Source organism: Triticum aestivum, chromosome 2B, assembly GCF_018294505.1.
Source record: "Triticum aestivum cultivar Chinese Spring chromosome 2B, IWGSC CS RefSeq v2.1, whole genome shotgun sequence".
NCBI classification, from domain to species: Eukaryota; Viridiplantae; Streptophyta; class Magnoliopsida; order Poales; family Poaceae; genus Triticum; species Triticum aestivum.
In genome coordinates, this window is record NC_057798.1 from 788,522,284 (window position 1) to 788,543,509 (window position 21,226).

The 21,226-nt window shown below is 42.9% G+C and overlaps 2 protein-coding genes across 3 annotated transcripts in view; one reads left to right on the top strand and one right to left on the bottom strand.

Annotated features, from left to right (window-relative positions):
- The window catches only part of LOC123047421 (putative serine/threonine-protein kinase), a 3,763-nt gene extending 979 nt beyond the window's left edge, over positions 1–2,784 (top strand). For both annotated transcript variants that reach the window (XM_044470970.1, XM_044470971.1), the window contains exons 2-7: positions 442–594; positions 833–948; positions 1,040–1,250; positions 1,331–1,568; positions 1,740–1,887; positions 2,147–2,784. In XM_044470970.1, coding sequence (XP_044326905.1) covers positions 489–594; positions 833–948; positions 1,040–1,250; positions 1,331–1,568; positions 1,740–1,887; positions 2,147–2,494 — 1,167 coding nt within the window. In that variant the 5' untranslated portion in view covers positions 442–488 and the 3' untranslated portion in view covers positions 2,495–2,784. The remainder of the gene's footprint in view (positions 1–441; positions 595–832; positions 949–1,039; positions 1,251–1,330; positions 1,569–1,739; positions 1,888–2,146) is intronic.
- Positions 2,720–5,409, bottom strand: LOC123047422 (clathrin light chain 1). The gene is made up of 3 exons (XM_044470972.1): positions 4,920–5,409; positions 3,461–3,614; positions 2,720–3,377 (listed from the first exon to the last, which is right to left on the bottom strand). The coding sequence occupies exons 1-3, from the start codon at positions 5,291–5,293 to the stop codon at positions 2,973–2,975; spliced, it is 933 nt and encodes a 310-aa protein (XP_044326907.1). The 5' UTR covers positions 5,294–5,409; the 3' UTR covers positions 2,720–2,972.
- Positions 5,410–21,226: the final 15,817 nt, after the last annotated feature.

The following is a 21,226-nucleotide window of genomic DNA, read 5'->3' on the forward strand; positions in this document are numbered from 1 at the left end:
TGAGAGAGAGCCACACGCGTGCTGTCATAATTTCCAGTCCAACTTATTGGCCTCTCCTGAACTTTCAGTTTTCATGAAATTTCAGTCCAACTTATTGGCCTCTCCTGAAATTTCAGTTTTCATGAAATTTCAGTCCAACTTATTGGCCTCTCCTCAACTTTCAGTTTTCATGAAATTTCAGTCCAACTTATTGGCCTCTCCTGAAATTTCAGTTTTCATGAAATTCAGTCCAACTTATTGGCCTCTCCTGAAATTTCAGTTTTCATGAAATTTCAGTCCAACTTATTGGCCCCTCCTCAACTTTCAGTTTTTTATACAGTTTCAGTCCAACTTGGCCTCTGTTGCAGTTTCAGTTTCTATGAAATGGTTAGACTTGACATCTTCTCTTATGTGACAAAGGCTACCCTGAGCAGTTTTCTCCCTTGCAATATGCTCATGCAGGCCAAGAGCAGGTTTGACACGGCTGCCACCATAAGCAACTGAGGATAATGAGCTGGTGTTGCCTCCCAAGAGCCAAGAAACAACAGCACGACAACAACAATCTCTACTCCCATAGACAACGGGAGAATCTTGTCGCCCAAAGCAGCATAAGCGGTAAGGCTTCTGCCTGGGTTGCAAAGTTTAACGCCACTATTCTACCATCAGTTTTCTTTTTGTTCCACCAATTGACCCAATCAACACTTCAGTTTGACAAAGAAGCAGCTATAACGCTTCCACATATGCCAAAACTAAAAAGTTCCTTTCTGCATTTCACTAATCATCCTTGACAACTTCTTCGACAAAAGATGTGTCATTCATGGCTTATTTAACGATCAAATGTTGCCGCTTTCAGGCATTTCAGCTGAGAAGAACATAAGGCTATTCTCTTATGCTCAGCTGAAATCAGCAACAGACAACTTCAACCGCAACAACAAAGTCGGACGAGGAGGCTTCGGGACAGTTTATAAGGTGACACTTTTACCTCTTTCTCCATGCGAATCCAGGGGACGGTCCAAAGCAACCGGCTCTTCCATGTCTGATCAGTAAAGCTATGTTTCAGGGAACCATACCAAACAAGCAAGATGTCGCGGTCAAAGTTCTCTCTGCTGAATCCAGGCAGGGCATCAGGGAATTCTTGACAGAAATCGACGTTATTAGCAATGTGAAGCATCCTAACCTTGTGGAGTTGATCGGTTGTTGCGTCGAAGAAGACAACCGCATTTTGGTGTATGAGTACCTAGAGAACAGCAGCCTTGACCGCGCGCTGTTGGGTATGAATCTATTCTTATGTCACTATATTAGCATGGTGGTTTTCTTTGCGACTTGAACATTTTACCTTGTGCTTCCGCAGGCTCTAACAGCGATCCTGCTAATTTTACATGGAGCGTAAGATCTTCCATATGCATCGGTGTTGCCAGAGGTCTTGCATACCTTCATGAAGAGATCCCATCACCGATCGTGCACAGAGATATCAAGGCTAGCAATATACTCATCGACAAGAATTACGTCCCCAAGATCGGGGACTTCGGTCTGGCCAAACTATTTCCAGACAATATCACCCACATCAGCACCCGAGTAGCCGGAACAACGTGAGTACATTGCGATTTGCAGCTCATATAACTGGAAAGTACAGCAGTTTCTAAATTACTACTGCATTTCCTTCAATTATTAGTTCTGGCTTCATCTATCCCACTGTCTACTTGTTCCCTGTTTATTCTCCTGTTACCTTGATTTACCCCTGCTTCCTGGGTTGCATGCAGAGGTTACCTTGCACCTGAATATGCATGGCATGGTCAGTTGACAAAGAAAGCAGATATATACAGCTTCGGGGTCCTCGCAATCGAGATCGTCAGCGGCAAGAGTGGCTCGAGGAGCCTGCTGGCTGATGATAAGTTTCTTCTAGAGAAGGTCAGCTCTGGCTTAACATCATGTGCTTCTTATACCTGCTTATCTGCATTCCACAAATGAATGAAGACATGTTTGTAATACTGTTCCAGAAATCAGAACAACAACATTGTCTAATAAAACTAGATCTGCTACAGTTATGTGGGGTGAATTTAGTTTGCGGCATCTCCCTGACTTTATGCCAGTAAAAAGATTCGCAAGCATCAAATGATTTATACCAGCCTCTGGTCCTGGTCTAACTCTGAACATTCATTGACAACAGACCTGGGAGCTGTATGAAGCAGGGAGCCTCAAGGAACTGGTTGATCCAGACCTTGGAGATTACCCTGATGAGGAGGCCATCAGGTTCATCAAGGTGGCCCTCTTCTGCACGCAGGCGGCGGCGGCGCGGCGGCCATCGATGCTGCAGGTGGTGAAGATGCTGTCCAAGCCCATCCGGATCAACGAGAGCGAGCTGACGGCGCCGGGGTACATCAGTGAGTACAATAGCGGTGTCTCCAAGGCGACGGCCTCCAGCGACTCGAGGTTCAAGAACTCGACCACGGCGGACGATTCCGACATGTTCAGCACGGTCGTGCCGCAGACGGTGACCGACGTCAGCCCTAGGTGAAACAAGGCACCAGAGGAGGGTGCTCTGCTTTGTTTCTTTACTTCCATTATATGTAGGGTTACAGAGGGCACAGTGTGTCTGCTCATGAGTTTTGTCTTCTTAGTGAGGCAAGTTAGAAATTGTAAATGATATACTAGATTAGTGATTCATGCCAGGGCAATGTAAAATTGCTGGAAATATGATGGTAGAATCATGCCTGTCATCACATTCAGTTAACTTCTCAGCTTTTGGTTTAAGACCATAGTGTATTCACCCATCCAAAATGTCTGGAACCAGGAGAAAACATTGAAGAGTGCAGTTGTTTGCTGTGATACTAAGCTGAATGTTCAGAGCTGATCGATACAAAGCCATCCCGACGCGCATCTCTACAAAAAAGATCGCTACAGGACTGGCGACACTCCGGGTATTGAAAACATGAGAAGTTTCAGTCTAAGCATAGTCATGGTTCTGGTGTTTCTTTCTGTAAAAAGAAAAGAAGCTACTCTGATGCTGCTGCGGGCTGCTCCTTCTCCGTCTCTGCGGCGGGGCCGTTGGCGGGTGCTTCTTTGCTCTCTGCGGGCTGCTTGGCTCCGTTTGCTGGTGCTGGCGCGCCGTCTTTTGCACCTTCCTTGGCGCCTTCCTTGGCAGCTGGGGCTGGTGGAGGTTGCATCATGTGCGGCGGCGGAGCATGCTTGAGCTTCACTAGGACCTGGCGCATCCGGGAGAGGTCGGTGGGCTTGCCGGGCTTGGGGCCCTGAATGACTGCGATGGATGGCTTCTTGTCCTTGTCTTTCTTGCCCCGCTTCTCGATGGTAGCGATTTCATGTGGGATGAGCTCCGAGATTGATTTCCAGTACTGCTTGTCTGCGCTAGCATGGAATTTCTCCTGGCTTTCTACGAAAATCTGCAGAACACCACAAGTCCACAGTGATCAATGCATGTTTGCTTACAGAATATTACTTCATTAAGAAATGCCCCCTCACGTACCTTCTCTCTTTCCCTGCTATGGACCTTATTCGTCTCACAGGTCTGTATCCTCTTCTCATTGAAAGCTATCTTGAACTCTTCAGCTTCTGCAATTATTTGGGCGCGTAGCTCCTTCTCCTTCCGTTCTTTTTCCTCGAGAACTAGAGCATTTTGCCTGAAACCACAATGAAGCTGTTCAAACTATATAGCTCATAGACAGCAAAATTTACACTATGCAAGGGAAACCAGAAAAAGGATAATTAAAGGAAGAAAAATTGCTACATCAATCAATTCTACAGGGTACTGTGGCAGGCCAGTTATCAGGGTTCAGGTATCAGGACACAACTCAAGGCCATTATCCAAGGACATTGCATAACTAGTTTACTGGGCTCTCTGTATGACAACTATCACAGCAAAAATGAAGCATACTACTGCCATCACAATGCCCAGATCACACAGAGTGCCCCACAAATTTGGGCAAAAATATACAACACAAATTCAATGATTCTAGAACTAATAATCTTACCGTCTTAAATAAAGAATTACAGTTGCCGATATTTATGGCATGCAGCAATTTTAAAAAAAAAATACATGTTCAGAAAAGCAATGCAAGAATATGCCACTCAGACACACACTTCAGAAACACGAATAATGCATGCTCGGCCACTGGCAGACAAGCGGCTGTTGTGTTCCAGCTAGCACACACCATTACAGCTTTACTGATCGGTTTTAATGGAGCTTATTATTTGGTTTTTTGTGTGCTGGCACAGCAAACTGATGCAATGAAAGTAAAGTATCAGTTACGCTACAGGACATACGCAACTGAAAGAGACGATATGTACAACTCATCATCATGGGGGCACTGAGCGTGATATCACCAAAATACCAAACTATCGGTTGCATACAAGGTAGCTTAGATAGGTTCACAAGCCTACCACATTTATGCTTATGCCCCCCAGCTGTGCAGTTGCATCTCTGCCAACCAACAGGTTAAACCACGATTTACTCGAAGGAACTGAACAAGTGACCCTAAAAAAAGATGAATATACAACCTGCACTTTTCTATGACAACCATGTAAGCACCTACAATAAGTTCAGTAATAATCAGCAGACTGTTAACTTAACCATGTAAATGTCAGAGCTTGAACTAGATGCAGTGTTGCAACAGTGTAGATGGACTGTAACTAGCAGATTCAGTCATAAATCCACACGATGAAACTTGGTGGATGCAATCATCCACCACTCAATTTCCAGTTCCATCCTAATCGAATCGAGCAGACATAAAAATACAGGCTTCCGTACACAGAATTGTAATCGAGATCAGCACCTCCAGGTTGCTGAATTAACTGAACATTAGGCGAGAATAGCAGGAACAGAGCGTTAGATTAGATCTGACTCTGAGCGCCGGAACCCTAGCTCTGTCAGGGCCAGGAACCGGATAGCGACAGGCGAAAAGGGATCGGGTGGGGGCGGTTCTCACCTGCGCCACTCGCGGAGGAGGACCCCCTCCTCCCTGCCCATCTCGGCCGGCGGCGGCAGGACGGGCCCGCCGTCGTCGTCCCCGCCCCCGAAGTCCGAGTCGGGGAAGAAGGCCGCGGGGGCGTACCCGCCGGAGACGTGGCGGACGGGGACGGCTCCGCCGTCGGAGTCGGCGGCGATCTCCTCGTCCACCGCCTCCTCCTCCTCCTCCTCCTCGGGGCCGGCGTCGGCGAAGGAGCCGTACCCGGCGTCCGCGAAGGAGGCGTACCCTCCCGCGCCGCCGTTGGCGTCCTCGGCGTCGTCGAAGGGGTGGGAGGCGGTGCGCTGGAGGTCGTCCGCGGCGCCGCCGTCGTCGGCGGCGAAGAAGGGGTCCATGGTGGGCTGCGGCGGCGGTGGTGGGGAGGGAGGGGGAGAGGTTTTTGGTCGGCGCGGCGCGGCGCGGGTGCGGTTGGACTGCTGCTGTGGACTTCGCGTGCGTCGTCCGTGGGTGGGGTGGTTTTGGATTTGGATTTTTTGGACGGTGCGCTTTGCTTGCTCCGCCACGCGTTCCTTTACTCAATTCTTTCCTTAAAAAAACGTTCTCTCTTCATAACAGATTTTATGTTTCTTTCTTTCAAAAAAAAACCCTGAAAAATCTACCTACAGAGTGAACGTTCGCCCGGTGGCTTCCACGGGCGACGCGTTCACTGCCACTGAACCACTGGCACACTCACGCCAGCACTGCAAATCAGTGTGAGAAAAGGAGACGTCCAGTCCCTTCCTCATCTGTCTCCACGAGTCACCTCGGCAGTTATCTGACGACGCTGCATCCCCCAATTCATTGCCTCTCTCGTATCTACGCATTGCCTCCGTCGTATGCCGCGTTTTCTCCTTGTAGTCGTCCTCCACATGATTCAAGTGTTGCCCAGTAGCATGCTTTTACCATGAGAGCACGAATCGCGACCGCTGCCCCTTCAGTTCATTTGAGGCTCATTTTAAGGGAACTTTCATGGGGTGTTGGTAGGGGTGGGACATGACGGGATTGTGTGATGAGGTTGCACGGTGGAGGAGGATCTCGTCGTGGTGTGCGCTCGATTTCGAGAGGAAGTGGATGCATAGGGGTAGGTCATGCTTGCTTGACCGCATTGGTGGAATTGAGCGAAGAACGGAGATGATGGTGGTGGAGGTTAGATAGCATGAGCTCCAGGGTCATCGAAGTGTCGGATGCAGCAGGGGAAGAGGCTGTAACATCCCCAAATTTTAAAATTTGTGGAATTAACGTAAATTTAGGAATGATCATCTGAGTGATCAAATTTGATGAGGATTTCAGGCTTTTGAGTTTGAATATTGAGACGGAGGGAATAAAAGGACTTTCCTATGTTTCTATTTGAATTTTTCTCTGCTTCTTCAAAGTATCCAAACCCAATCTCAACTCCAACAATAGTTGGAAGGTTTAAATATTTTTTAAAATTAGAATTAATATATGCTTAAATATTAGAAGGTTATATTCCAATTCAAAACTTGGAGAGAGAAAGTAACAAGGATCCCTCAAATATTAATTGGGATTGAGTGATTTGGAGTTCAAAAGTATTCTGCAATTTAAACCTATAACTATTTTAACGTTATTTTATAAGGCTTATTATAGCCTTTGTTTCTAGAAGGATGTTTTTGTAATATATTTAGGTTAGGAAATATTTGTCGTAAGCACTAACTTTGTGAGTTATTTAATTTTTTGGGACTTTTAAAAATTGAAATAGATTTATTAGAGGTTATATTCTATTCATAGTTTTTTAAACGGAATTTAGGAAAATAACTTAGAAAGTAAGGGGTCGAGCCCTCAACATCGTGGCCTAGCCCACAAGCCGAAATGGTACACAGCTAACACGAGGCGCGAATGAGGCGGTTCCTATTGGACGCTGTGAGAATCAAACAAGGGACCTCTTTCCCCTGATAAACTGCACTAACCACCCCAACCTCAACACTTTCTTGTTCTAACTACTCTCTTTACTTCTTTATCTTCTTCTTTTTTATTATTTCTATTTTCTTTTTTTTGCTCCACTACAATTTCGTGAACTTTTCCCAAAATCGATGAACTTTTTTTTAATTTGTGAACTTTTTACAGAATTGATGAACTTTCTTCAAAATTGATGATCGTTTTAAAAAATATCGATGAATATTACAGAAATTTGATATACATTTTTCAAAGTAGATGATTTTGCTTTTCCAAATTTGATGATTTTTATAAAATTCAATGAACTTTTTTTTAAAAATCAGTGAACTTTTTCAAATTCGATGAACCTTTTTCCAAAATCCCTAAATATTTTTCAACATTAATAAACTATTTTCAAAATTGATGAACTTTTTTCAAATTAATGAACTTTTTCAAATTCGATGAACTTTTTTCAATTCCAATGAACTTTTTTAAAACTCGTGAACATTTTTTTTACAAATCTGTGAACCTTGTCAACTTCATGATTGTTTTTCGTTTTATTGATTTTTACGTTTTTTTCTTTCTCAAATGGGATTGTGTACATGGGCTGGCCCACCAGTGCCGACCCGTGGGCGAAAGGGATCTTCCTGACGCCTGAAGCGCTGACTAGGAGCTCCCCGCGAATGATGGTAACAACTAACCAAGGAGTTCCCCCCAGTTATTTTTCTTTTGGTTTTAGTTTTTCTATTAAGTTTCTGTTGCTGATTTTTAAAATGTTTTTCTCTTTGGTTTTACCCCTCTTGAAATTCATGTACTTTAAACATTCGTTTAAAATTCATGTACTTTAAACATTCGTTTAAAATTCATGAATTTTTTAACTTTATGAACTTTTCAAAATTCCTGAATATATCTTAAAGTGCATTTTTAATTCCTGAACATTATTTTAATTAATGAATATTTTCAGTAATCGTAATTTTTTTTAAAAATTTGTGAAAAGTTTTGAACTTGTGAAAATTTTAAATTTTCAAATATTGTTTTCAAAATTTTATATTTTTGAAATTCATGAAAGAAAGGTTTTGAACATTTTTGAATTATATAAAACCACTTGAACAAAAAAGATGTGAAAAAAATTGGCTCGCTTGGAAGCATTGTGTCTGTCATGGGCTGGGTCAGCTCCATGTACTCCCTGACCAGTGCTCCTCCCTTTGCATGACCGCGTCGCTCCTCCAACTTCCCTCATTGATGATACTATTCAATTGTCGGCTCGTACTACCACCAACTTCTCTACGCAGGTACTACACTCAATCTGCTTGCTCCCGCCCTCCGCATGGCGAAATTAGCTTTTCGTGCATGGCTATTAGATAGGCAGAGATCATCAGATGAGAAGGGTTATCAGATGAGAAGGGTTCATGCATAGAGCGAGCGCGATGCACGCACACATACATGTCATCTTGATTGCAAGTGCAATTCGCCTGTCCATCGGCCTCGTGCATGTGACTGCACATGCCATGTGGTCCTTGATCATTAACTGAGTGATCAAATTACTATGGTTAACTTCAGGAGAAAAGAATTATTGTGATTTCTTCATTCAGGAATCTGGAGCAAATTATGATGCACTAGCACTAATGTGGTTACCTTCCATGGGCTTATTGTCTGCATGTGCTTTTTCAAGTTTGTTTGTGTGTTTTATCTACTGGCTGGTCCTTTTCTACAAGTGTTGTCATATAAACAGAAATGAAACTCACATTCTTATTTCAGATGTATAGATAAATGTGAGTCGGCCTTCAAACTTGCCAAAAACGGGCATGGACTTAGATTTAAGGGTTATCATTCACTTAAATATCGACGAATTGATATCTGTTTACATTCGGAACTGGGATAAATAGGAATCATGTTGTTCATGATACTTGGTTACATGAGTTTTTTCTCTTCTGTGTAGACCGTGTTGGAATTTGCTAGTAGGCCTTTGGCCCAAAGCCCAACTCAAATTCTGAAATTCTCTTGGCCCATTCATGCACACATGTGAGTGAAGTGAGTGAGGCTAAAGTTTAGTCCCACCTCATAAGTTGAGAGAGAGTTGCACCTCTTTATAAGATGAGCTCTTCTACCACTTGTATGAGCATGAGAAGAGGAGACCTACACGCGCGCTCCTCCTCCTCACTCGCCTCGCCATGCCATGCCATGCCTCGTCACGACGCGCCGCGGGTTGCGGGATTGAGCCGAGCCGAGGACAGATCTATGCACGTTGTCTATATTTTTGCTACTCGGGGAAAATTAATGAGTCATTAATTAATAATTAACGGATGCGTTAATTAAAGAACCGTTTCCGATTCTTCTGGATCGTGATGACTAGGACGTGGGGTTTACTCCCACAACCTACCCGACCCGCACTATATAGTCAGGCAGATGTCTACCCTAGCCACCGCCGCTTCGTATGGTTTCTCACCATCGTTCCAGATCATTGCGCCGCCAAGCAAGTCTTCTCCATCCCTCCTTTCGGCATGCACCGGGAGAAGGGACAGCAGACCTCCAGAACCCCGCCTCTCATGATCCTGTACGGGAGAGGGGCGATCAGGTTTTTGGGGAGCGCACTCGCGCGACTGCTGGCAGCGACGACTTCGCAAACGACGACTTCTTCCAAGACCTCGGCAATCTCATCCTCGACGACATGGGCGACAACATCAACGTCGGCGGTGCTGCTCCCACTGCACCGTATGTGATTCTATCTTTCCTGTTCGAGATCGTGGTAGAATTCATGTTTCTAGTATGTGCCCTAGATGTGATCTGTTCATCTACTATGCTACACTACTAGGGAAAAGCCTAGGAGCAACGCGGATTCTAGGTATATCAGTAGCGCGGATTCTACTATGCTACACTACTAGGGAAAAGCCTAACTCGTAGCAGCAGCGCGTACGCTCCCGCGCTACTGATATACAAGTGTAGCAGCAGCGTTCTTACAGGGAGCTCGCTAATGCTAATAGCTATAGCGTGCTTGTCTTGTGCGCGCTATTGCTACTACCGCGCTGCTGCTAACTTTTCTCCACTCGCTACTGCTGATTTAGTAGTTTTTTATTTTTTTCTGCATATTTGTTTTGTATTTGAACAGGCTTTATAGAAGAATCTTTAGCACATACAAATGTCATCATGATACACATACAAATGCCCGCGAGACCACAAATGTAATCATAGCATATACATACAAATAGTCTCATCATAATCATCATCCAACACAAAGTGGTATCTTGTCATCATCTCGAAAATAGCGATACATGCAAGTCTCGAATACTTGCAACTACAACGTCATTCATCTAAACAAAGGTATACGCGAGAAGAGCTATCACTATGAGTGAGAGCGGAACTATGCAGTACATGAGGTGGCGGTTACGAGTCCTCTCTCGCCCTAGCGTGAACCTCAAGTAACTAGCTTCTCCTTCTTGTCTGCTTTTGAAGCCTTTATGGCTGGCACCCAAGAACCCATTCACTTGCTTCTTATGCTTCTTCTTTTCGGTAGCAGCATCGGCGCTAGTACCTTCCCCGCCGGTATCTTCCCCGCCGGTACCTTCCCCGTCGGTCTCGGCGCCGCCATCGGTGTCGGTGCCGTCGGTGTCGATGTCGGCATCAGTACCATCATCGAGGCCGACCTGCAAACCTTGCTTAGCAGTCAAATAGTCGAGGTACTCTTGTTCACCCTCATAATCCATCTCATCTGCATCTTGGTCAGAAGGCCCAGTTTCTTCGTTGTTCGACATGTTTCCTATGATTAAGTCTCTTCGTTTATTTTTAGAAGTATGAAAAAAATGAGAAATGACATAAAAAATAAATCCATGTGCCAGCACTCGATATGCCTACTATCTAACGCAAATCATGCCAAAATTCACGGAAAATTTTGGCATGACCTTTGCTAAAAAATGGACATATCGAGCGCCTGAAATTCACCGGAACGGAAATGAATCAACATTCTGGCGTAACATAGGCTACTCAGATCATTTACCAAAATTGAACCAAAACATCACATGTCCAAATTCCAAACATGACATGTCCAAAACATGACATGTCCACATATCACATGTCCAGTTCAAATTTGCATATAAATTCAGCCTACCTAAATTTGCATATAAGTTCAACCTAGCTAAATTCATAACTAAATAAATAACCTAATTAACCTAACTAACCCTAGCTAGCAGAGAGGGGGGGGGGTTTACAGAGGGTGCAGGGGCGAGGAGGCAGGCCCGACGACGGCCGAGGTTGGGAGGGGAGGAAGCAGAGGAGGGAGGCATGGCGCGTCGGGGTCGGGAGCGAGCGCCGGGGTCGGGGGCGAGCACCGGGGCGCGGCGGTGCAACGGGGGAAGAGACAGTGCGGATTTGGAGGGAAAAGAGGCGGGATGAAGCAGAGAGAGGGAGGATTTTGGGTTAAGTGGACGTAGCAAGAGCGCCTTTAGACCAAAAGTGCTACTACTAATACAGGTAGCCATAGCGGTTTTTAAGGAAAACGCTACTGCTACCTTGACTAGCTGTAGCTCTTTTTCAGTAAACCGCTACTACTATAACCAGTTTTCCTTTTTCTTTTCCTTTATTTTCTCTCACTTTTTTTTCCGAGAGCAGTGAACGAAGGGAAGGTGATATACATTGCATCATTTGACGGTTAAATATGTATACAAAATAGGAACATATATATTACATCATTGGACCCATGCATAATAATGGCTAAGTGTGTATACAAAATAGGAACATATATATATATATATATATGTATGTATATATATATATATTAATATATATATAACATCATTTGACCGATAACATACGGTTCCTCAGCGTTGACGTTTTCGTTTTTGAGTCAGCTTCTTTCCCTTGTCATCGAAGAATAATTGAGCCCCTCATTGTGACTTTGCCTTATCCATGGGGTATGATTTTTCTTAGGTAATGTAGTATTGATTCTTCTTTTGACGTATACTTCATCATCATCGTCATCTTCCCTCATTGGGTTGCCGTACTGATCGTAGTCTTCCTCGTTGGCGACTGCATCCATTCCAATGATGTTCCTTTTGCTTCTCCTCACGACAACACGGCTGGGATTGCGCGAGTCAGTTATGAAGAAACATTGTGTCACGTGCTTAGCGTGTACCCATGGCTCATTTTTTGCGATAGCGTTCATGGTAGCGCTCTTGGCGTCGGGTATAGTCATGGTAGTGAAAATCCGGCTTTATCTTTCGACATTCTTAGCCCATCTAACACGGAACATCGTCGTGTTGTGCAATACAGAGTAGTCAAGCTCCCAGATCTCCTCGATCCTTCCATAAAATTGTTCAGTTGTGCCGTTATCGCTGCCGGTCATGCATTCCATCGTCACCCGTGAGTTCTGATCATCACTGTCCATATCTTTGTCCTGCGTGTAGAACGTGTATCCGTTGATATCATATACCTGATAGATTACGAGGTTGGGCGAGGGGCCATGTGCTAAGGCGTATATGAGCAATCCGTCCTTAGAGCCCTCCTCCGGGGGATTAGCAATAATATGCTCTTTGAACCAATGCAGGAAAGTGGAGTTGTGCTCTCTAGTAACTTCGGCGTCCGTCCTGCATACCCCCCGGTCACGATACTTCTTTGCGATAATTTCTTTCTGCAGTGCCACGAAAGGATCTACCTCATCTAGGTGTTGTAGCACTACCTAGTTTGCTATGTCAAAGTTGCTGCGTCGATCTGAGTATGCCACGTGCCGTTCCCTGCGACCGTTGCAGTGACCTTCTCCTTCGAGCCTCCCATCGTGCTTGTTAACGGGCAAACCAACACTAACACCAGGCGGCTGGTCTGCGCCATATAGAAAATTCTCGCAGAAAGAGATGCACTCTTGTGTCACATAGCCCTAGACGATGCTTCCATCCGGACGGGACATGTTACGAACAAATCCTTTGATGATCCCATTCATCCTCTCAAATGACATCATGTTGTGCAGGAATGACGGCCCCAGGTCTATTATGTCATCCACAATATGGACACACAGATGCACCATCACGTCAAAGAACGCAGGCGGGAAGTACATCTCAAGCTCATTCAGTATCACAACGATCTCTTCCTGTAGCCTTCGGAGCTGCTTCACACTGATCGACTTTCGAGAGATGACGTCAAAAAAGTTGCAGAGACCAATAAGTGTGTCACGGACGTGCTTGTCCATTATCCCTCTAAGGGCAACAGGTAGTATCTGCGTCATCATCACATGGCAGTCATGGGACTTCATCCCGCTGAACCTTTTCTTGTCCGTGTCTAGATATCTGCTTATCTTGCCACAGTAACCGGAACTAACTTTGACTCCGGTAAGGCACTTAAAGAATTGATCGATCTCGGCCTAACTTAAGGTGAAGCAAGAAGGAGGGCAATAATCCTCTTTCTTTATTTTCTTGCCCTTCTTCTCCCGTGCCTCTGTCTTTGTCTCTGTCTCGTCTGACATTTTACGAGGCGGCATGTGCAGATCTTCCCTGATTTTCAAATCTTGCAAGTCTTTTCTTGCCTTCGGCCCATCCTTGGTCTTATCCAGCATGTTCATTAGTGTTGCGAGCAAGCTCTCAAGGACATTCTTACATATATGCATTTGATCAAGGCAATGAGGTGTATCGAGTTTGTGCCAGTACTCCAAGTCCCAAAACACAGACCTTGTCTTCCATACCTTCAGCAGCGGCTCCGGCGCCTTTCTCACTGTCTTTCCCGGCGCGGGGCACTCCTTCCAGTTTTTCAATAGCTCAGCGATTTTGGCACCGCTCCGCTTACGTGGAGGTCCTCAATGCTCAGTGATGACCCACAAGTGTAGGGGATCTATCGTAGTCCTTTCGATAAGTAAGAGTGTCGAACCCAACGAGGAGCAGAAGGAAATGATAAGCGGCTTTCAGTAAGGTTTTCTCTGCAAGCATTGAAATTGTAGGTAATAGATAGTTTTGTGATAAGATAAATTGTAACGAGTAACAAGCAATGAAAGTAAATAAAGTGCAGCAAGGTTGCCCAATCCTTTATGTAGCAAAGGATAAGCCTGGACAATTTCTTATAATGGGGAAGGAGCTCCCGAGGACACATGTGAATTATCGTCAAGCTAGTTTTCATCACGTTCATATGATTCGCGTTCGGTACTTTGATAATTTGATATGTGGGTGGACCGGTGCTTGGGTACTGCCCTTTCTTGGACAAGTATCCCACTTATGATTAACCCCGATTGCAAGCGTCCGCAACTACAAAAGAAGTATTAAGGTAAACCTAACCACATCATTAAACATATGGATCCAAATCAGCCCCTAACGAAGCAACGCATAAAGTAGGGTTTAAGCTTCTGTCACTCTAGCAACCCATCATCTACTTATTACTTCCCAATGCCGTCCTCTAGGCCCAAATAATGGTGAAGTGTCATGTAGTCGACGTTCACATAACACCACTAGAGGAAAAGACAACATACATCTCATAAAAATATTGAACGAATACCAAATTCACATGACTACTAATAGCAAGACTTCACCCATGTCCTTAGGAACAAACGTAACTACTCACAAAGCATATTCATGTTCATAATCAGAGGAGTAATAATATGCATTAAGGATCTGAACATATGATCTTCCACCAAGTAAACCAATTAACATCAACTACAAGGAGTAATCAATACTACTAGCAACCCACAGGTACCAATTTGTTGTTTTTATACAATATTGGATACAAGAGATGAACTAGGGTTTTGAGAGGAGATGGTGCTGGTGAAGATGTTGATGGAGATTGACCCCCTCCCGATGAGAGGATCGTTGGTGATAATGATGGTGATGATTTCCCCCTTCCGGAGGGAAGTGTCCATGGCAGAACAGCTCTGCCGAAGCTCTAGATTGGTTCCGCCAAGGTTCCGCCTCGTGGCGGCGGAGTTTCGTCCCGTAAGCTTGCCCCTGATTTTTTTCCAGGGTAAAAGCCCTCATATAGCAGAAGATGGACACCGGGGGCCCCCAGGGGGCCCAGGAGATAGGGGCGCGCCCAGTAGGGGTGGGCGCGCCCCCACCCTCCTGGCCAGGGTGTGGGCCCCCTAATGTATTTCTTCCGCGCAATAATTCTTATTAATTCCAAAAACATGTTTCGTGGAGTTTCAGGATTTTTTGAGCAGTGCAGAATAGGTTTCCAATGTTTGCTCCTTTTCCAGCTAGAATTCCAGCTGCCGGCATTCCCCCTCTTCATGGTAAACCTTGTAAAATAAGGGAGAATAGCCATAAGTATTGAGATATAATGTGTAATAACAGCCCATAATGCAATAAATATTGATATAAAAGCATGATGCAAAATGGATGTATCAACTCCCCCAAGCTTAGACCTCGCTTGTCCTCAAGCGGAAGCCGATATCGAAAAATATGTCCACATGTTTAGAGATAGAGGTGTCGATCAAAATAGAATACGGGCATGAGGGCATCATGATCATTCTTGTAACAACAACATATATAGATTTTATCATATGATTTCTTATACTCAAGTAACAATCAATTCACAATGTCAAGTATGGTTCAAAAACTTCATCGAGAACTAACAAACTATAATCTCAGTCATTGAAACAATTGCAATTTATCATAACATCAGAAAGAGTCAACAATAGAGCCTTTTCATCAAGTCCACATACTCAACTATCTTGTAGTCTTCTACAATTGCTAACACTCACGCAATACTTGTGGTTATGGAGTTTCAGCCGGACACTGAGAAAGATAGGGGCTTATTGTGTTGCCTCCCAACGTATTCACCTTTAGGTGATGTCAACAATAATAGCCTATGCTAACTTACATCCAGTTGGATATATATATATATCATGATCTTTCAAACACGAGGAGTTGGCCAAAGGATAAAATGAAAAAAAAGGAAAGGTGAAGATCACCTTGACTCAAGCATAAAGTAAAATATAGGCCCTTCGCAGAAGGAAGCAGAGGTTGTCATGTGCGTTTAGGGTTGGATGCACAAACTCTTAATGCAAAAGAACGTCACTTTATATTGCCCCTTGTATGTGGACCTTTATTATGCAGTCCGTCGCTTTTATTGCTTCCACAACAAGATCGTATAAAGTTTATTTTATCTGCACTAATAAGTCATACATATTTAGATAGCAATTTTTATTGCCTACAACATGACAACTTACTTGAAGGATCTTACTCAATCCATAGGTAGGCATGGTGGACTCTCATGACAAAACTAGGTTTAAGGATATTTGGAAGCACAAGTAGTATATCTACTTGGTGCAAGGAATTTGGCTAGCATAAGGGGGAAAGGCAAGCTCAACATGTTTGGAAGGTCAATGACAATATACTTTAACTGAGATGTGAGAAAACATAAGCCATTACGTTGTCTTCCTTGTCCAACGTCAACTCTTTTAGCATGTCATACTTAATGAGTGCTCCCAATCATAAAAGATGTCCAAGATAATATATTTGTATGTGAACCTCTCTTTCACTATCACTTCCTATTAATTGCAACGATGACCAAAACTATGTTTATCAACTCTCAACAACTTTTATGCCTCGTACTTTCTATGTGTGAAGTCATCACTAACCATAAGATCAATATTAACTCTTTTATTCTTTCTACTTTCTTAGGATCATAGCAACATAGCAAAGCCCTTGACTCAACACTAATCTTTATTATAGATAGCTCACGGACTTCATTACATAAAGAGATCACAAAGTAAAACTCAAAACTAATTGATACTAAAACTTCAATCTACTAGATCAAGATACTACTAAAAGTATTGAACTAAATAAAATGGTAAAGATAGGGGTGTGATGGTGATACGATACCGGGGCACCTCCCCCAGGCTTGGCAGTTGCCAAGGGGAGTGCCCATACCCATGTGATTATGTCTCCTTCTTCCCGGTTGGTGTTATGATCTTCTTGGCGATAATGCCCCTCAGGATACGGTTCTCCTCCTCGAGCTTATTGACTTGTTGTTTGAGGTCCATAATTTCTTTACGGAGCTTGCCCGTAACGGTTAAAGCTCCCTTTACCCAAGGATGCTGCATAGCTTCTGGAGAACAAGTGACGCTCTTTTTCATATTTTCATAAGAAAGAAATCTAAAGTTGGAAGGGATGACCGAATTTGGAATAGCCGAGCTGTGTAGTTCCCCCATCATGAATTCTGCTTGAAGACGAGAGGTAACTTCTTGATCTTCCTCCATGGCATCTATCCTTTTCAAGTCGACCTCCATCTCATCCTCCGTTGATGGTCCAAAGTGATAAGCATCGCTATTTGTTCCTGGTCCTGGTGTTGGGTGAGACACCCGGCTCTCCCCGACTGACTCTTGGGAAGACATCTTGCTCTTAATCTGCAACAGGAATAGCTCGAAACAAAAACAGAGGATATTTTGTGTGATACGGTGGTCAAAACCTTTGGGAGTTTATATAATGAATTTTTACCGACCAAAATACATAACGTGCAAGAAAACGGAGTCCGGGAGGCACACGAGGTGTCCACGAGATAGGGGGTGCGCCCAGTAAGGGTGGGTGCGCCCTCCACTCTCGTGGGGGCCTCGTGTCCCTCTCGGACTACTTCTTTCTTCCTAAAATTCTTAAATATTCCAAAACTGATAAAAATTGCTATTGGAGTTGTTTTGGAGCCGGTTTACTTACCGTACCACATACGTATTCCTTTTCGGAGTCTGGAACATTCTGGAAAGTGTCCCTTATGTATTCCTCCGGGGTTACGGTTTCAATAATATTAGTTTCAACATTGATAGGATTACCTGAAATATAATGTTTAATTCTTTGACCATTCACCACCCTCGGACTTGTGCCTTCGAAGTTGTTGATTTTTGTAGCACCAGAACGATAGACCTCCTGGATAACGTAAGGACCTTCCCATTTAGAGAGAAGTTTTCCTACAAAAAATCTTAAACGAGAGTTGAATAATAACACATAATCTCCTACGTTAAACTCATGCTTTTTTATCCTTTTGTCATGCCAGCGTTTGACTTTTTCTTTGAATAGCTTGGCATTCTCATAGGCTTGGGTTCTCCATTCATCAAGTGAGCTAATGTCAAACAACCTATTCTCACCGGAAAGTTTGAAGTCATAGTTGAGCTCTTTAATAGCCCAATATGCTTTATGTTCAAGTTCAAGAGGTAAATGACATGCTTTTCCATAAACCATCTTATAAGGAGACATACCCATAGGATTTTTGTATGCAGTTCTATAGGCCCATAATGCATCATCAAGTTTTTTGGACCAGTTCTTTCTAGATCTATTGACGGTCTTTTGAAAAATTAATTTGAGCTCTCTATTGCTCAACTCTACTTGACCACTAGACTGTGGATGATAAGGATATGCGATTCTATGATTGACATCATACTTAGTAAGCATCTTACGAAAAGCACCATGAATAAAATGTGAACCACCATCAGTCATAAGATATCTAGGACTCCAAACCTCGGAAAAATAACTTCTTTAAGCATTTTGATAGAGGTGTTATGATCGGCACTACTAGTTGGAATAGCTTCTACCCACTTAGTAACGTAATCAACAACAACTAAAATATGTGTGTAACCATTAGAGGCAGGAAAAGGCCCCATATAATCGAAGCCCCAAACATCAAACAGTTCAATAACAAGAGAATAATTCATAGGCATTTCTTGACGTCTACTAATATTACCAATTCTTTGACATTCATCACAAGATAAGACAAACTTACGAGCATCTTTGAAGAGAGTAGGCCAATAAAAACCAGATTGCAGTACCTTGTGTGCAGTTCTATCTCCAGCGTGGTGTCCTCCATAGGATTCAGAGTGACACTTCCGTAGGATCTGTTCCTGTTCATGCTCAAGCACACAACATCTAATAACATCATCTACTCCTTCTTTATAAAGGTGTGGGTCATCCCAGAAGTAACGTCTTAAATCATAAAAGAACATTTTCTTTTGCTGGTATGTGAAACTAGGAGGTATAATTTAGCAACAATGTAATTAGCATAATCAGCATACCAGGGAGCAGTACGAGAGGCATTAATGACCGCTAATTGTTCATCAGGAAAGCTATCATCGATAGGAAGTGGGTCATCAAGAACATTCTCTAACCTAGATAAGTTGTCTGCAATGGGGTTCTCAGCTCCCTTTCTATCAATAATATGCAAATCAAATTCTTGGAGCAGGAGAACCCATCTAATGAGTCTAGGCTTAGCGTCTTTCTTTTCCATGAGATATTTAATAGCAGCATGATCAGTGTGAATAGTAACTTTGGAATCAACAATATAAGGTCTAAACTTATCACATGCAAACACAACTGCTAAGAATTCTTTTTCAGTAGTAGCATAATTTCTCTGGGCAGTATCAAGAGTCTTACTAGCATACTGGATAACATTCAATTTCTTATCAACTCTTTGCCCTAGGACATCACCTACAGCATAATCACTAGCATCACACATAATTTCAAAAGGTAAATTCCAATCAGGTGGCTAAACAATAGGTGCAGTGATCAAAGCTTTCTTAAGTATTTCAAATGCTTCTACACAATCATCATCAAAGACAAAAGGAATATCTTTTTGCAATAAATGAGTCAGAGGCCTAGAGATTTTAGAAAAGTCCTTAATGAACCTCCTATAAAAACTAGCATGACCAAGGAAACTTCTTATACCTTTTATGTCCTTGGGACATGTCATCTTTTCAATAGCATCAACTTTAGCTTTATCAACTTCGATACCTCTCTCTGAGATCTTGTGCCCCAAAACAATGCCTTCATTCACCATAAAGTGGCACTTTTCCCAATTCAAGACGAGACTAGTGTCTTCGCATCTCTGCAAAACTCGATCAAGGTTGCTCAAACAATCATCAAAAGAGGATCCATAAACAGAGAAATCATCCATGAATACCTCACAAATCTTTTCATAAAAATCAGAGAATATAGCCATCATGCATCTTTGAAAGGTAGCAGGTGCATTACATAAACCAAAAGGCATACGTCTATAAGCGAAAGTACCGAAAGGGCAAGTAAAAGTAGTTTTAGATTGATCCCCCGCTGACATAGGTATTTGGGAGAAGCCAGAATAACCATCTAGAAAGCAGAAATGTGTGTGTTTGGATAGTCTTTCTAGCATTTGATCAATAAAAGGTAAAGGGTAATGATATTTCTTAGTAGCTTTATTTAATTTACGGAATCAATTACCATCCTATAACCTGTAATAATTCTTTGCGGGATCAATTCATCTTTATCATTAGGAACAATGGTAATATCTCCCTTTTTAGGAACACAATGGACATGGCTTACCCAATCACTGTCAGCAACGGGATAAATTATACCTGCCTCAAGGAGCTTTAGTATCTCCTTTCTTACCACTTCTTTCATCTTGGGATTCAGTCGTCGTTGATGATCTCTAACTGGTTTGGCATCTTTCTCCACTGTAATTTTGTGTTGGCATAACGTGGGACTAATGCCCTTAAGATCATCCAGAGTATATCCAATAGCAGCTCGGTGCCTCTTCAGAGTTTTCAATAATCTTTCTTCTTCTTGCTCTGAAAGGTTAGCACTAATAATAACATGATATATTTTCTTCTCATCAAGATAAACATACTTAAGATTATCAGGTAATGGTTTGAGTTCAAACACGGGATCACCCTTGGGTGGAGGGGGATCCCCAAGAATTTCAACGGGAAGGTTATGTTTCAGCATATGTTCCTATTTAAGGAACACTTCATCTATTTCCCTTCTTTCCTTCATAAACATTTTGTTTTCATGGTCTAGCAAATATTGTTCTAACGGGTCAGTAGGAGGTACAACAATGGAAGCAAGACCAATAATCTCATCCTTACTAGGTGATTCTCTATCGTGAGGTTGTCTACGAAACTTAGCAAAATTAAAATCATGAGACATACCCTCTAAGCCAATTGTAATAGTATCCTTTTCACAATCAATCCTAGCCTTAACCGTGTTCAAGAAGGGTCTACCGAAAATAATGGGACAAAAATCATCTTGTGGGGAACCAAGAACAAGGAAATCAGCAGGGTATTTAACCTTCCCACACATGACTTCAACATCTCTAACTATCTCGACTGGTTTAATGGTATCCCTATTAGCAAGCTTAATAGTAAAATCAATGTCTTCAAATTCAACAGGTGCGATTTCGTGCATAATTTATTTATATAAATCATAGGGTATTGCACTAGCACTAGCACCCATATCACATAAGCCATGATAACAATGATCTCCTATTTTAACAGAAATAACAGGCATGCCTACGACAGGTCTATGTATCTTAGTATCTGGTCTAGCAATATTAGCAGTCTCACCATAGAAATAAATAACATGCCCATCTAAATCATCATCCAAGAGATCTTTAACCATAGCAATACTAGGTTCAACTTTGATTTGCTCAGGAGGTGTATAAGTCCTAGTATTACTCTTACGAACAACAGTTGAAGTTTTAGCATG

Excerpts from the sequence above, each read along its gene's own strand:
- LOC123047422 (XM_044470972.1), bottom strand. The coding sequence starts at position 5,293 with ATGGACCCCTTCTTCGCCGCCGACGACGGCGGCGCCGCGGACGACCTC. Across the intron at positions 3,615-4,919 it reads CTCCTCCGCGAGTGGCGCAG|GCAAAATGCTCTAGTTCTCG; the intron begins GTGAGAACCGCC and ends TTGTGGTTTCAG. Across the intron at positions 3,378-3,460 it reads ATAGCAGGGAAAGAGAGAAG|ATTTTCGTAGAAAGCCAGGA; the intron begins GTACGTGAGGGG and ends GGTGTTCTGCAG.